This window comes from Tachysurus vachellii, chromosome 13, assembly GCF_030014155.1.
Source record: "Tachysurus vachellii isolate PV-2020 chromosome 13, HZAU_Pvac_v1, whole genome shotgun sequence".
Lineage (NCBI taxonomy): Eukaryota > Metazoa > Chordata > Actinopteri > Siluriformes > Bagridae > Tachysurus > Tachysurus vachellii.
In genome coordinates, this window is record NC_083472.1 from 29,600 (window position 1) to 45,607 (window position 16,008).

Below are 16,008 nucleotides of genomic sequence, written 5' to 3' on the forward strand. Positions count from 1 at the left end.
TCACAATTGAATGACAAAGTTCTATCACATTAAATGTTTTGCAAGCACAATGTAGTGTAAATGGTTGGTCACTGTTTATGTGGAAATGTCAGCTGTTTTGCAATAGCACTTATAATTGGTCTTCAGTGTTAGGCTTTGAGTGAAAAGCGTATGGATTTTTTATGGGGATGCACATATATATAAAAAATATAAATATACAAAATTTCAGAGTTGCAAGCACAGCCATATTCTTGTCTCGCATGCACACACACACACACATTCAATTTAAAGGGATAGTTCACCCAAAAATAAAAAAAAATCTTTTATAATTTTCTCACCCTCATGATGTTATAAACCTGTATAAATTTCTTTGTTCTGATGAACACACATGTTGATATTTTAAGGAATGTTTATAACCAAACCCTTCATGAGCCCCATTCACTTCTATAGTATTTTTTTTCCCCACTATAGAACTGAATGGGGCTCATAAAGGGTTTGGTTACAAACAGTCCTCAAAATATCTACATGTGTGTTCATCAGAACAAAGACATTTATACAGGTTTGTAACATCATGAGGGCGAGAAAAAGATAACAGAATTTTCATTTTTAGGTGAACTGTCCCTTTAATTAATAAATTACACTCACTTCAATCATCTCTCTCTCTCTCTCCAATAGTTAATTCACTTCAAGGTTTGTGGGATTCAATAATTTACGTTTTTTGATTGACGTGATTGGTTGTTGTTTTTATTCTGTTGTTAAAAAGGAAGGATCTAATATAAGGATGTGTTCATGTCCCATTAAAAGGGAATGTCTTCAAAAAATGCTGTTTGGTTCCATAGAAACCATTGTACTTTTTTATATATATCCTTTTCCATGGTCTTCTGCCATGTTTGAGGCATATTGAAACTTTTCATGTTTTTATGTTGGCCTTATTTCAGTTACATTTACATCTTATTCTTTGTAGTTTTCATTCATTTTTAGATTTTTATTGTATTTACAACTCACCTGTATGTGGACACCTTTTAAAAATAAATGCATATAATCATTTTTTGTTGCAAATAAAACTCTTAAAGTCCATAAATACTGTAGATTTAACTTTGTTTAATATCTACATTTAGTTAAATCATCAAACATCTGTATGACTTGCCAGTGACTTGCTTGACTCAAGCTACGACTTGACTTGACTTGCTTGACATAAAGCAGTGACTTGACTTGACCCTCACAAAAAATGACTCGGACTTGCTTGAGACTTGAAGGTTAAGACTTGAGACTTACTTGTGACTTGCACATGAGTGACCCTGATCATAATGTACATGGAGCTGAGCATTAAAAAAGTTAAATAAAAAGTCAGTTTACTGTAGCGTTTATAAGGAGCTGATCAGTTCTCCACTCTATAGTTACCCCAGCTACTGTAGCAAGTCCAGTAAAGCCCAGTCAGCCCAGTGTGCTAGAACCGGTCCAGACCTATATTAAACATTTATAGATTTTCAGTGTGTCAGGATAGAGTAGGAACATATCATACCTTTACCTTGTACTGTGGACATGGGCTAGGAGAAGACCAAGCATCACTTCACCATGTAGTTACTGTATCAGGGGTGAAACAGTCTGCTCTTTCTCACTCAAAAAAATCTTTACTTGTCATTTGTGTGCATACAGTGGACTTTCCTCAGAAAGAAATGACTGCTCACATAAACAGTCATTTAAAGAAGAATGAAACTGTCCATTGCATGTTTTCAGTTTGGGATTTCCAGTCAAATGTATATCGAACTTTTAAATCACATAAAAACACAACCAACGTTCGCTAAGTTATCTTAATCTTGGCATAGTAACCATCTCTGAACAATTACAGGAGCCTGAACCAGCACATTTCAGTATGTTCCAATATTAAAATATCTGCAGCAGGTCTTTGCTAAAAAAGACATTGTACAAAGTTGTTGTTACCCATGAAATGAGAACATTAACTTGAATCTTGATTTTGTCTTTTATTCCTCATGCAGAACTCACAATGTACACATTTGGTCGTTGTTTCTGTAGTTTAATTTTATTATTTTTGCACATTTATGTGTGCGTGTGTGTGTGTGTGTGTGTGTGTACCTCAGTATCTCCAGTGTACAGTGTGGATTCTTCAGTCCATCAGAGAGCAGCTTCACTCCTGAATCCTGCAGTTTATTGTCACTCAGGTCCAGTTCTCTCAGACTGGAGGAGTTTGAGCTGAGAACTGAGGACAGAACTCTACAGCTTTCCTCTGTCAGATCACACTCCCACAGACTGGAAGAGAAATGATGAAGTGTTTGATTTATAGTGAAATGTGGTGTTTCCATCAGTGAGAAATAAAGTGTCTACCTGAACACAATGAGCTGGGATACAGGTTAGAAATCTGGGTGTAATAGTCGACTCTGACCTCAGCTTTGTTCCTCACATCAATAATATCTCTAAAGTCACATTTTATCATTTGAGGAACACTGAAAGAATTTGTCCATCTTAATGTAAAGAAGAAACAGAAAAACTTTTTCTACATTCAATCATTCCAAGTAGATTAGATTAATGTAACGCTCTTTTATGTATTTCACTAAAAAACCCTTTATACATTACAGTTAGTAACCAAATCACTCCTATTGTACAGGAACTGTACTGGTTACCTGTGACATCCACAATCATTTTAATATCATCTCAAATATTTATTTATCATCAACAAATGCTGACTTCCTTAAGGTGAATTTTAATAAGAAGAAGCTTCAGTCAAACTGCTTTTAGTGTCGCTGCTCCCAGGATGTGGATCTCACTCTCAGTGTTTATCCATCAGTCACCTTCACTAAATACATTTACAAAGCAGCTTAAACACAGTGTGTGTGTGTGCGTAAGCAGCTTAAACACAGTGTGTGTGTGTGTGTGTGTGTGCGCACGCGTGTGTGTATGCGTGCGCGTGTGTATGTATGTATGTGGTGTGTGTGGTGTGTTTGTGTGTGTGAGTGTGTATATGTGTGTGTGCGTGTATATTAGTGTGTATATGTGTGTGTGCGTGTATATTTGTGTGTATATGTGTGTATGTGTGCGTGTATGTGTGCATGTGCGTGCATGTGTGTGCGTGTGTGCGTAGTGTGTGCGTGTGTGTGGTGTGACGTGACATACGGCTAAGTACAGTATGCTGCGGCGCCCGGGGAGCAGTTGGGGGGGTTCGGTGCCTTGCTCAAGGGCACCTCAGTCGTGGCTGGCCCGAGACTCGAACCCACAACCTTCGGGTTACGAGTCAGACTCCCTGACCATTAGGCCATGACTTCCCCTGTGTGTGTGTGTGAGAGAGTGTGAGTGCGAGTGTGAGTGTGAGAGAGAGAGAGAGAGAGAGAGTGAGTGAGACTGAGAGTGTACCTCAGTATCTCAAGTGTACAGTGTGGATTCTTCAGTCCATCAGAGAGCAGCTTCACTCCTGAATCCTGCAGTTTATTGACACTCAGATCCAGTTCTCTCAGACTGGAGGAGTTTGAGCTGAGAACTGAGGACAGAACTCTACAGCTTTCCTCTGTCAGATTACACCCCCACAGACTGGAAGAGAAATGATGAAATATCAGAACACTGATCTCAAACACACAAACACAGCCATAATCCAGCTAAAGTTGAAGATGTAACAGAAATGTCAGTGTGTTTGTGTCACACACACAAATAAGAGGACAGGACACCACATCAGCACATTTACAGGAGCAGGGACGTCTTTCTGCACTCCACAATCTCTCAGCTACAGTTTATTATAAGACCATTAGGTCATGTACATAACACACACATGTGAGAGCGAGCAGCCTACAAACACTACACTCTGATCTGTGTTCAAGTTTCTACAACCAACACTGCAGATACAGTGCATTTTATTACAGAAAATAAAGAATTATACAGCTGTACACTACCAGTTAATAACATGACAATACTAGTCGTACTTTACACTCAGTTATATGTTGGATTTCACAGAGACACTAAGACAGTTGGTGTGTGTTGTTCTCTGTGCTCATACAGGTACAAATCTGTCACCTCCAGACCTCTGATTTTACACACACACTGGTTCAGGTGTTTGGTGTGGACCTGAGTACAGGTGGAGTGTTCACATACGTCCAAACACATCCAAACTAAAGAGAAAGTTAGATTTTTTTTAACCTTATAAACGATTCTTGATCATGATTTGTATTTTTTATAAAATATAGATGTGTAAAAATAATCGATCATAAACAATGTAAATAAAGGATATTAGAAAGAACATTGTACTGTTTACTACAGATGTCACTGTTACTATTTCAACACAACTTAGTGAACCCTTCTTTCTCCACAGAGTAAATGGGATCATGTCTTTCATGCCTCCACAACTGAGAAGTGAACGTGGGGTTTTCTTCTCAAATCTGAGCTCCTTCCCTGTTTACAGAGTGACGTCACATCAGCACGACTGCACACAGCATCAGAAATAAACAAAGTCAAACTTCTTACCTTTAAATGAGTGACACTGTATATACACAAGTATTAGCTTTAGATGGATCAACATACAGACATTCGTTTGTTAAATCTAAAACACTGACTATACACATAGCAGGAAATCTAACCCAACTTGTAGGTAAAAATCTAACACAACACTACTGTGTGTTACACTAAAGGATTTGTGTAGGTGGGCTTCAGGTGGCTATAAGTGACATGGTACTTCCTGAAGAGTGTAGTGTATATTGTATAATACACAGAGAGGAACTAGCTTTGAACAGCACAACCAAACCTAGCAAGGTAAGTGAGACATCCGACTCCAAAGTAGCTGTCAGAATCAAAACACGTCATTTAACTTCAACAATTTAACTGTCATTATTGTCTTCTCTTATGGAACACACTTTAGCCCCAGTATTAAAATAATAAAAATAATGTGTCAGATACAATCACAATACACCTTCCAAGTCAGTGCTTTTACCCAGGACTAGACAAAAGAAGTTAGCACCTAATTCACCTCTGTAACTCAGTTATAAAACTGAACTTATGGTGAATACAAGACCATATTCAATACAATAAAGAAAATCCACCTCCACTCTTTCCAGTATGGTACAATTCAGTAGTTTGTTCCCAGTCCAATAAGAGCTCAAGTGATATCAGACCTCAGAGTCTGTAAACCTTTAGCCCAATGTGTAATATTTTATCAGTACATAATGATGAACAGAGAACAAAACCAGTCTGTTACAACGTTGTACAACAAAAATATAGATTCACTACAGCTGCTTATAAATACAAACACAGTCCACAGCTTAAAATCTCCAAAATCCACAGAAAGTTTCCAAAGAACGAAACCTGACGTCTCTTCAACAGTAATGGTGATAAACCTGACCGACCGTCACGTGCAACCGTCTTTGTGTTCACCGTCTGTTTTTACCACATCCACCATCTTCTGATGCAGTGAACCAGACAAAAAACTGTGTCTATAATTCAACCACAACAGATTAACAACAATCACGACCCAAGAACAAGAATGTGATCGGTCATTAACAGTTTGGTGTCTTTGTCGAGTTCCAAGTAGAACAAAACAGGACTTTTTAATAACAGCGGTCACGACACTACACTCACCTGTGACACATTATTCATCCTCTCTCTTTTTACCTGCTTGTACACTTGATAAGCAAAGAAAAAAGAACCCCATCAAAATAAAAGTCTTCATATAAAAAGTCACATTTAAACTCCATCCTCTACAAACAGGTCAGTGTTAGAGAAAGAAAATCTTCATCACACATCTGAGTTAGCTGCCTAGCTTGTTTCTAACATAATAAGAAGATAAAGCTGAACATTTTCCCACTTCGTCTGTCCAATGTGTCGAGGTCCAAAATGATGATTGATGTTTTATTTACCACGAGCTCAGTCCTTGGTAAAGTTTAGCAGTAGTGCAGACTGAAGGAGACTTTTGTTTTTCCTTCGTATTGGGTTAAATTTTTAAAAAGCATTTATGTTTTATTTTTATTAGAAAGAACAATAGAGTAAAAAAGCCATGACAGAGTGAATCTCCCCACAACACTGTGTCACACACAACAAAAGATTAGGAACTTCAACATAAAGAGATACTTGAAGGACATCAGTGTTTTAATATTTACTTTTTATATTTTCTATCCATATTGATCCCATTTTGTCAGTCTGATGTTTTTCTCATCTGTGAGAGTTTTGTTAAATGTCACTTTCAAAATAAACAGAAAAGAAAAAGTCTTTCACTGGTGTTTAGTTCAGAAATGTCTTTAGTTCTTAAATCAGGGGTGGCCAACCAGTCAGAGACCAAGAGCCACATTTTTACTGTGTTACCGCAAAGAGTTGCATTATACATATGGTCACCTTTTTTTTCCCTGCCATTTTGAGAGCAAACTTGACACAAATTGTTTACTCAAATGATCTTGCTCCTACTGGGAAACTTTGAGGTATTTTCATCCCACTCACATGCGCGTTTGACGAAAATAAATAAATGCATGCAGTTATTTTGTGTAGATATTTTTTTTTAATAAATTTTAGAGAACACTTAATTTTTCATGATTCATATATAAAAGTTATAAAATGACTCATATGATGTTATAAGATTTTGTCCATGTGGCCCAGCCCTCAGTTCAGATATAACATGTTAGTGTAAAAAGTGAAACAATCTTCTGTAAAAGTACCAGAGGTTTGTTTAAAGATGATTAGAGGAACTATTAACTAACATTAACCCAAACAGTGCAGTTCAGTGTTACATTAAAATAATAAACCATGCAGTAATACAGTTATAAATAAAAATACTCACACAGCTTCTCTGGAGGCTTTGACCACTGGCAGCAGCCTCAGAAGACATTCATGTGACTGATCATATTTGCTCAAATCAAACACATCCAGCTCCTGTTCTGAGGTCAGTAACACAAACACCAGAGCTGACCACTGAGAAGGAGAGAGTCTGATTCCACTGAGACGACATAAATCTCCACTGTTCAGGTACGTTTGTACTACCTGCTCTAGAGAATGATCATTCAGTTCATTCAGACAGTGGAACAGATTGATGGATTTCTCTGGAGATGGATTCTCCCTGATCTTCTCCTTGATGTACTTCACTGTTTCCTGTTTGCTGTGAGATCTGCTTCCTGTCTGTGGCATTAAGTCTCGTAAAAGAGTTTGATTGGTCTCCAGTGAGAGACCCAGAAGGAAGCGGAGGAACAGGTCCAGGTGTCCATTCTCACTCTGTAAAGCCTTGTCCACTGCACTCCTGAGGAGATCAGACAGGTCTGACTTACTGAAAAGATCAGACAGATCAGAGGTTTGATGTTCTGTTACATTTCTGCTAATAAAGGAGAGAAATGTGTATAAAGCAGCCAGAAACTCCTGAACACTCAGATGTACGAAGCTGAACACCTTCCCCAGGGGAAGCCCAATCTCCTCCCTGAAGATCTGGGTACACACTCCTGAGTACACCGACACTTCTCTGACATCAATGCCACACTCTCTCAGGTCTTCCTCATAGAAGATCAGGTTTCCTTTCTCCAGCTGGTGGAAAGCCAGTTTTCCCAGTGCCATGATACTCTCTCTGGTCTGCTGAGGATCAGGGTCACATTTCTGATGGTACTTTTGGTCCTTGTGTTTGATCTGAAAGATCAGGAAGTGTGTGAACATTTGAGTCAGAGTCTTGGGGATCTCTCCACCCTCTGCTTCACCCAACATTCTCTCTAGAACAGTGGCTGAGATCCAGCAGAAGACTGGGATGTGGCACATGATGTAGAGGCTTCTTGAAGACTTCAGGTGAGTGATGATGTTATCAGCCAGGCTCTGATCACTGATCCTCTTCCTGAAGTACTCCTCTTTCTGAGGATCACTGAAGCCTCGTACCTCTGTTACCTGGTCTACACACTCAGGAGGGATCTGATTGGCTGCTCCTGGTCTTGTGGTTATCCAGAGGAGAGCAGAGGGAAGCAGATTCCCCTTGATGAGGTTCGTCAGCAGCACATCCACTGAGGCTGACTCTGTCACATCACACAATATCTCATTCTTCTGGAAATTTAGAGGAAGTCGACACTCATCCAGACCATCAAAGATCAACACCACTTTGTAGGAGTCACAGTCTATTGATTCTAGTTTTCTTATTTCTGGGAAAAAGTGATGAAGAAGATTCATCAGACTGAGATTTTGCTGCTTCATCAGATTCAGCTCTCTAAAGGGAAGTGGAAACATGAAGGTGACGTCCTGATTTACTTCTCCTTCAGCCCAGTCCAGAATGAACTTCTGCACAGAGACTGTTTTTCCAATTCCAGCAACTCCTTTAGTCAGCACAGTTCTGATGGACTTGTCTTTAAAGAGTTCATTACAGTTGATTGGTTTCTCCTGTGTTGCTGGTCTCCTGGACGCTGCCTCAATCTGTCTCACCTCATGTTCATTATTGACGTCTCCACTCCAACCCTCTGTGATGTAGAGCTCAGTGTAGATCTCATTCAGAAGTGCTGAGCTTCCATGCTGTGAGATTCCTTCATTAATTCTTTTAAACTTCTCTCTCAGATTGGACTTCAACTTTGTCTGATACACAGAGGCGAGTTCTAATAAACAAAGTAATAACATGTTTTAATGTAAAATCACTGAGCTCAATATAAAATGTAAATTTTAGTTCCTGCTGTTCGTTCCTGATTCATGTACTAAATATTACTTAAGGAACAGGATAATTGTACAGAGTAACCACAAGCTGGACCACAAACAGAACAGAAAAGCAGCAGATGTACAAGATACTAAAATTATATTTAAAACTAAAAGTGTTCATATCTAAAACTATTTCCTCTCTCTAAAGTGAAGCTGATGGAATAAAGTCATGACTCAGAGCTCTTACTGTTGTGCAGTGTGTTAGCGAGATCTGTGTGGTTCATGTTCTTCAGGACGTGCAGTGTGATCTTCAGCGCTCCATCTCTGACACTGTGCAGATCCTCCTCATCCTCCACCTCCCTCTCAGTGCATGCTGGGTAATCTGGACTCAGGAGCTTCCTAAACCTCTTCAGCTCATTCTTTATCAGAGTGATGACTTTGTGTTCCAGCTCCTGGTTAGAAACACACAGGAACAGATCTAAATATTATCATGTTACACAGTGAGAGAGGCTTTTATTTTATCAAAAGAAGAAAAGTCTATTTTTATTATCACATTTAAAACACAAAAACACACACATTACATTAAACACACATTACATTAAAAACACACACATTACACACTTTAAAAACAACACACACACCTTGAATATAGAGTCCAGCTGTTTTGTGCTGATGTTTGATTTTTGTGGTCTGTGAACAAACAAAACCCATCATGTAATATGGACTATATGTATTCATAGCTGCACAAATCACACACTAATAAATACAGACACAGATATTTAACACTATCCTCTTAACACAATACACTGATGTCAGGATTTCCTAACTGACACCAACATGTTTAGAAACAAATGTTTGAATAAATGAATAAAATCTTTATATTGTCATTAATGTCCCAGGTATAAATGTTCTTCTGTAGCACCACAGACCCTCCAGCTCAGGGACTGCAGACTAAACTAAACTCTTAAAGCACTTTTCCTCACTGCCAGTCCGAGAGCTGCAGCACTGCACAGTTTAGTGTTTTATTGCTTCAACACCTGATAAAGCTCATGAAGGGCTTCATAATGAGACGAGTGAGTTTGATCAGGTGTAACACTGCTGTAAAACACCTCACTATACTGACCTCACATCAGTAGAACTGTCTCTGTCTCTGAAGTTAATTGGACGTTCCATTGACGCATCACTCTTCATGGACACACAGCTGGGTTCTGGTGAGTCTGATCTCTTTCCCTCCATCATTCTAGAACAGAAATAGCAGTGATAATTAATACTCAGCACTGTTAAACAATGTGTTCATCATTAAACACCAATAATTCCATCTTTTTAATTCAGATCCAGTCTGTACACTTATTCAAACAGGAGACAGGCCTCATAAGTCAGGAATTACACTGATATCAGGAGTCCCAATCACAGCTAACTGACTCAGCTGGGTCTTAAAGCCTGTAGAGTTCACTGACACAAAGCTATGCTGCTCTTATGCTCCACATTACACAGTCCTTTTTACTCTTCTCTCAGTGAATGATTTGTCTAAACTGTTCTTAGATCAGATCAGTGATATATTCACTGCTATTAAACACCTTAAAGTAAAGTTGAGTTCCTGTGTTAACTAGTGAGTGTTTAGAGATCGAGGCCGGCTCTACGCAGGGGCAAGAGGGGGCAGCGCCCCTCAAATAAATGTCCTGCCCCCTCAAATAAAGGTTTTGCCCACTCAAATCAAAATTTTGAAATGTTGAGAAAGCACATGTTAATATACTCACAAAATGAATATATTACAAGTTGATAAAATGATCAGCGGTAGCGGAAAAATCCGCCGAAATAGGGACAGTACACACTATACGGTATTAGATTTCCCTCATGTCTCTGTCCCTCTGCTGTGTGTATTCATTCACAGGCTGCAGCGCGCACACACACAATGGGGTCAGAATTGTTTCGTTATTCTGAATAAATATACTATCAATCAATCAATCAATCAATCAAATTTTATTTATAGAGCACCTTACAACAGCCAAAAGGAGCACAAGGTGCTTTCCAGTGAAACAACAATAAAAAAAAATGGTTAGGGTTAGTTACTATGATCCACAAATAAATATAAAGAGTTTCACAAATATATAAATAAATAAAATGGGATTTGCAAATAAAAAAAATATTTGTAAATATATACTTAATTGTATTTATTTGTGAATGGCTCCCTGCTCATTTGTGGATTGCGTTCTGTGCATTTGTGGATTTGAAACATTTCTAACCTCAAGACGTGCACAAGAATCCACAAATAGGTGGACTCCGCCCACCGTCTACTCCAGCCAATCGGACAACGGTCTCATGGCGCTGACCAATCGTGGCACGTTCTACCTCCAACCAATCACGTTCTGATTTACTCGCTCTGAGGCTGTTCTTCAATGCAGTGTCTAGTTTGCACTCGTTTTTTCATCCAGTACGATTCTCTTGTTCTATTTTGTGTGCCCTTTCACATGTATTTACAGTCTCATGATTTTTTTTTTACTTTGCATTTTTCTCATACTGATGCTTTCACTTGCACGTACATGACTTAGCCCTGTGTGCCATCGTTCCACGTTATATAAAGCATTATGGTCGTGAAGAAATCACATTTTATTCTAATGTATACAAGCTGTATAGAGGAATTATGATACCTTGAATGATGAAACCTAAGAGTTATTGTAAGCATAATGCATCCTGTTTCCTTTAGCTTTTACTTTAATAAAGTCACACAGTACATTTTCAATCAGCAAAATGTGAGCAATGTTTGCAGGTGTACAGTGTTTACTGATGTTTACAGGTGTACAGTGACTTGACACTGAATGCTATTTCACATGAAACTTCTGTTTCTAAATGACCTGCACTTGACCGATTAGTAAGGATAGCATGCATGTTATCTCTATCAGGAGTTTACAATATTTGTCTGAAAAGGTTCATCTCTGTTTCTGGGCTTTTTATTTTTATTTTTAGTATTTCACATACACTGCGATGGGTTGGCACTCCGTCCAGGGTGTATCCTGCCTTGATGCCCAATGACGCCTGAGATGGCACAGGCTCCCCGTGACCCGAGGTAGTTCGGATAAGCGGTAGAAGATGAATGAGTGAGAGAATGAGTATTTCACATACAGTAGATAATGTCATGATTTCGAGTCATGCGATTGCGAGTAAATCAGAACGTGATTGGTTGGAGGTAGACCGTGCCATGATTGGTCAGCGCCACGAGACCGTTGTCCGATTGGCTGGAGTAGACGGTGGGCGGAGTCCACCTATTTGTGGATTCTTGTGCACGTCTTGACGTGTTTCAAATCCACAAATGCACAGAACACAATCCACAAATGAGCAGGAAGCCATTCACAAATAAATACAATTAAATATATATTTACAAATATTTTGCAAATCCCATTTTATTTATTTGTGAGTTTCATAAAATATTTGTGAAACTCTTTATATTTATTTGTGGATCATAGTATATTTATTCAGAATAACGAAACAATTCTGACCCCATACACACACACACGCACACACACACACACTCCTCCACTGAGCCCTCGGTAAACATCCAATCACCGTCCGTATGCAAATGAGTCAAGACGTATAGTGTGGTGTCGGATTTCAGCGCGGTCACGGAGTGGAAAGACTGAAGAAGCTGCAGCGTTTTTTCAGTTACAACAAGCACAGCGATGAGTCCACGTCCGCTGAATCTGACAGACTGAAGACAAATTACCGTTGACTGACAGACCCCTACGTAAAGCCCCGCCCCACACTGTAGTTCTGTACTGCTTTGTTTCAAATAATCACAGCAGTTTTTACAAAGCCAGCTTACTTACTTTCCACTCCAGCTTTCATCAGCTCACAAAGAGAAAGTTACTTCTGCAATGCATCCATTTTTCAGAGCTTTTAAAAAGTGTAGTGCTGCTCCTACCTGTACTAACAGTAGTAGCAATGATACCGCTGCTAGTACATCAGAGACAGCTACTACTACTACTTCAGCATCAGCAAGCACTGCTTCTCCTGTTCCTCCCCCAACATGTGCTGTCCCAAAGCAGCCTGCTCAGCTACCCAGTGACTTAAATAGCAATGCACCATCTCAGCCAGTACTGGGTAGCTATCCAAAGGGTGCATTTGCTACAACATTAAGATCATTCAATCCTGCCTGGTACCGCACACGACCATGGCTAGAATACTCTGTTGAGCGAGATGCCTGCTTCTGCTTCCTGTCGGAAATATGGCAGCATTGTTAATGAGAGGGATGTTGTTTTTACTTTAACTGGTTTTAACAACTGGAAAGCAGCCCTGATCGAGACAAGGGGCTACAGAGGCATGTGTCCAGCCACAACCATGTGCATGCTTCAACTGTATGGACTCAGCACAAAAGCAGAGAGGCGAAAGGGGGAACTGTTGACTCCCTGTTGGTTGGTAAAACACAACTTGAAAAAAAACATTACTATGTCAAGAGTGTGGGCAGTGCTGTTACGTTTCTCTGTGTGAATGAGTTGGGGCTCCGTGGGACTGCAGAAACCTTGAGGCCAAATGAAGCAGGTAATCATGACATCGCTTCAGGTCTCTTTCTGAAACTGATGGAGTATACCTTAGAGAAGGATGAGAAGCTAGCAAGCATTGCTAAGGGTATCCCAAAGAATGCAAAATACACATCTAAGGATATCCAAAATGAAATTATTCAAACACTGGCAGACATGGTGCTTAGAGAGGTCAGGAAAAATATGAAAATGCTGATTCTTCAGGGTTCTGCCTCAAAAGTGATGGGACCAGGGACAGGTGCAATGTGGAAATTTTGTCTGTGATGATTCGCTTTGTGAGCAGTTCCATGCCAGAGGAGCATCTTATTGGGTTGCTCAACTTGCATCAACTTGATGCAGAGTACATTACCTCTGAGATATTGACACACCGTTCTGATGCTGGCTACAGTGCTGACAACATACTTAGCCAGTGTTATGATGGGGCTTCTGTGATGAGTGGGGTAAGAGGTGGTGTACAAGCTCTGCTCCAAAAGAAGCTATCTAGATATGTTCCATATATCCACTGCTACAACCACCAACTGCACCTAGTAGTTGTGCATGCCATGCAGAGTGAGCCATGTGCAAAAAGATTTTTTGACCTCTCTAGTTCACTCTACAAGTTTTTTCAGCACCACCATGTGTCTGAGAAATATGATGCACCTCATCTTAAAACGCTGCTTGAAATCCGATGGACAAGGCACTATGAGGTGACAAAGTGCATGGTTGAAAATCAAAACCATATTCTCAGTATCTTATCTGAGATGACAGAGGATGAAGATGCTGCAGTTGACCTGTGCACTGAGGCATCGGGCCTGCTATGTCAAATTAGGAGGCATCACTTTTTTGAGACTGGAGAGTTTCTAGTGCAGGTGCTTGGTGTCTTAAAACCAGCAAATGCAATTCTACAGTCTCAGTCTGTGGATATGTGCAGTGCTTCTGAGGTTGTTGGTGCAGCACTGGAGTCCCTCAAAAACATTTGTAAAGATGAGTATTGGGTATTGAGTATTCAGTATTGAGTTATCTGAGGCAGCTGCTGGAGATGATTCACATCTTCCAAAGAGAAGAAGAACAATGAGCAAACACCTCGGTCAAAGTGTTGTGCTCTCAACTGTGGGCCATACAGACTGATAATCCTTCACTTAATCCCTATCAGTCTTTGAAAAGATCTCTGCTCAACATCCTTGACAGGGCCATTTTAGAAATGGAGACAAGATTTTCACAGAGGAAAGTTGACCTGATGAAAGCTATATCTAGTCTTGCACCCAAATCTAGTCAAATCTAGTGTATTTCTAGATTCAACTCAGTTGCAGCCTCTGACTGTGCTGGTTGGCACAGTGGCAGACAATGCAAATCTGAAAAATTAAATCCTTGTGGCAAAACAGATGTTGCTCAAAAAATGTCCAAATGAAGCAGACCTGTCCTCTGTGTGTAAACACCTGCAAGAGTACAAGGAAGCCTTTCCTGAATTACATAAATTGTATGTAACAGCCCTGATAATTGTGTCATCAGCAGCCTGTGAGAGTTCCTTCTCCACATTTTCATGGGTTCTAACCCCCTATCGTCGCACCATGTCACACAAAAGAAATCAGAATTTGGTGCTCTCGGCCCATGAGGAGTCCATAACAAATAACTTGGACATGGATGAATTTGTGAAAGTTTTTGCAAAGGGAAATAGGAGACTATTGTTGTAGAGAGGACTGGAGAGAAGAGAGCTGTTCATTTACTATAAAAAAAAATAACAAAAAAATTTAAAAAATATAAAAAAAAACATAATATGATCTGTTCTATAGCCCATCTGCTTTAACTTAGTTTTTTTTATTATTATTATTCATAAGACAACCTTTCAGTTTTGTAAATATTATAATTATAGTGTGTTAAATCATACTTTAGGTTAAACGTTTTTGGGAATTAGACCATCCAGCTAAGATAAATGTTATGTCGTTGATTGATAAAATCTGGATTAAGGATATTTTATTTTGTTTTATTTATTAAATTTTTATTTTTCAGTTTCCCCCTGAGGGATTGCCACCTTATTGTGGTCAGGGGTTTGCGTGCCTCAGTGACCTTAAGAGCTATACCAGCAGTCTTCAAGTGGGACACCTAAGTTGGACAGGTCTGAAGGTAGAGGCCTGACAAAGTGCAATCCACTTCTCCAGGCTTTGGACGCAGCTAACACCAGAATACTGCAAGGACAATACTGTTACTATGAACACAGGGAAAAAACAGTGCTCGAACATGATGTGTACACATGATGCCCCCTTCACATTTCTGCCCCCCCATATGTGCCTGTCTAGAACCGGCCCTGTTAGAGATACAGATGTGTTCCCATGAGACGGTGTGTATTTATTGCTGTAATGTGAATGTAAAAGTAAGTCACCTCTCGTCTTTCTTTAAGTCCTGTTTTCCAGACACACTCATGTTGGAGGTCATGTCTCCTTCTCCAGATTACAGCAGGACACACGTTTACTTCACTCCAACATCGGTGTGTTAAATTAAACCCTGAATCAGTACAGAGTTCACTTACAGGAAATAGTCACACTATCAAGTTATAAAACAACCTGTGTACATTAAAGCTTCAGTACAAACCCACAAAACTCTTCTGCATCTAGTGTCACTTCAGTGTGTTTATATATTAGAGCTTTAGATACTCACTGTGTTTTTACTCCTGACATCTTTTAGTTTTCATGCGTCACTAAATGGAGCTGCTGACTTTCACTTTCATTACAGTGTATACTGCAGAGGGGGGAAGGGCAGTGACACGCGCGTGCGCGCGCGCACACACACACACACACACACAGGTTCCAACGCCCATGGATTTCAGGAAGCAGGTGCGTGGTCAATGCTGTAGGTAAAATGCGGAATGGAGTGTAATTTATTACGGCATTCCTTCATAAATATCTACACTAGATGTCGCCTTGGTTACGGCAGTACATTGGAACGAATGTGTCAA

At 39.7% G+C, this 16,008-nt stretch overlaps 1 protein-coding gene across 4 annotated transcripts in view; it reads right to left on the bottom strand.

The window, feature by feature from the left end:
• The window catches only part of LOC132856399 (NACHT, LRR and PYD domains-containing protein 12-like), a 34,267-nt gene extending 18,476 nt beyond the window's left edge, over window positions 1-15,791 (bottom strand). For 3 of the 4 annotated variants that reach the window (XM_060885990.1, XM_060885989.1, XM_060885986.1), the window contains exons 1-8: window positions 15,711-15,791; window positions 15,436-15,557; window positions 9,671-9,787; window positions 9,189-9,237; window positions 8,795-8,999; window positions 6,740-8,510; window positions 3,346-3,519; window positions 2,074-2,247 (exon numbers count right to left, since the gene is read on the bottom strand). In XM_060885990.1, coding sequence (XP_060741973.1) covers window positions 2,074-2,247; window positions 3,346-3,519; window positions 6,740-8,510; window positions 8,795-8,999; window positions 9,189-9,237; window positions 9,671-9,787; window positions 15,436-15,488 — 2,543 coding nt within the window. In that variant the 5' untranslated portion in view covers window positions 15,489-15,557; window positions 15,711-15,791. The remainder of the gene's footprint in view (window positions 1-2,073; window positions 2,248-3,345; window positions 3,520-6,739; window positions 8,511-8,794; window positions 9,000-9,188; window positions 9,238-9,670; window positions 9,788-15,435; window positions 15,558-15,710) is intronic. The other variant, XM_060885988.1, reaches the window with a different exon arrangement.
• Between the last annotated feature and the right edge of the window lie 217 nt (window positions 15,792-16,008).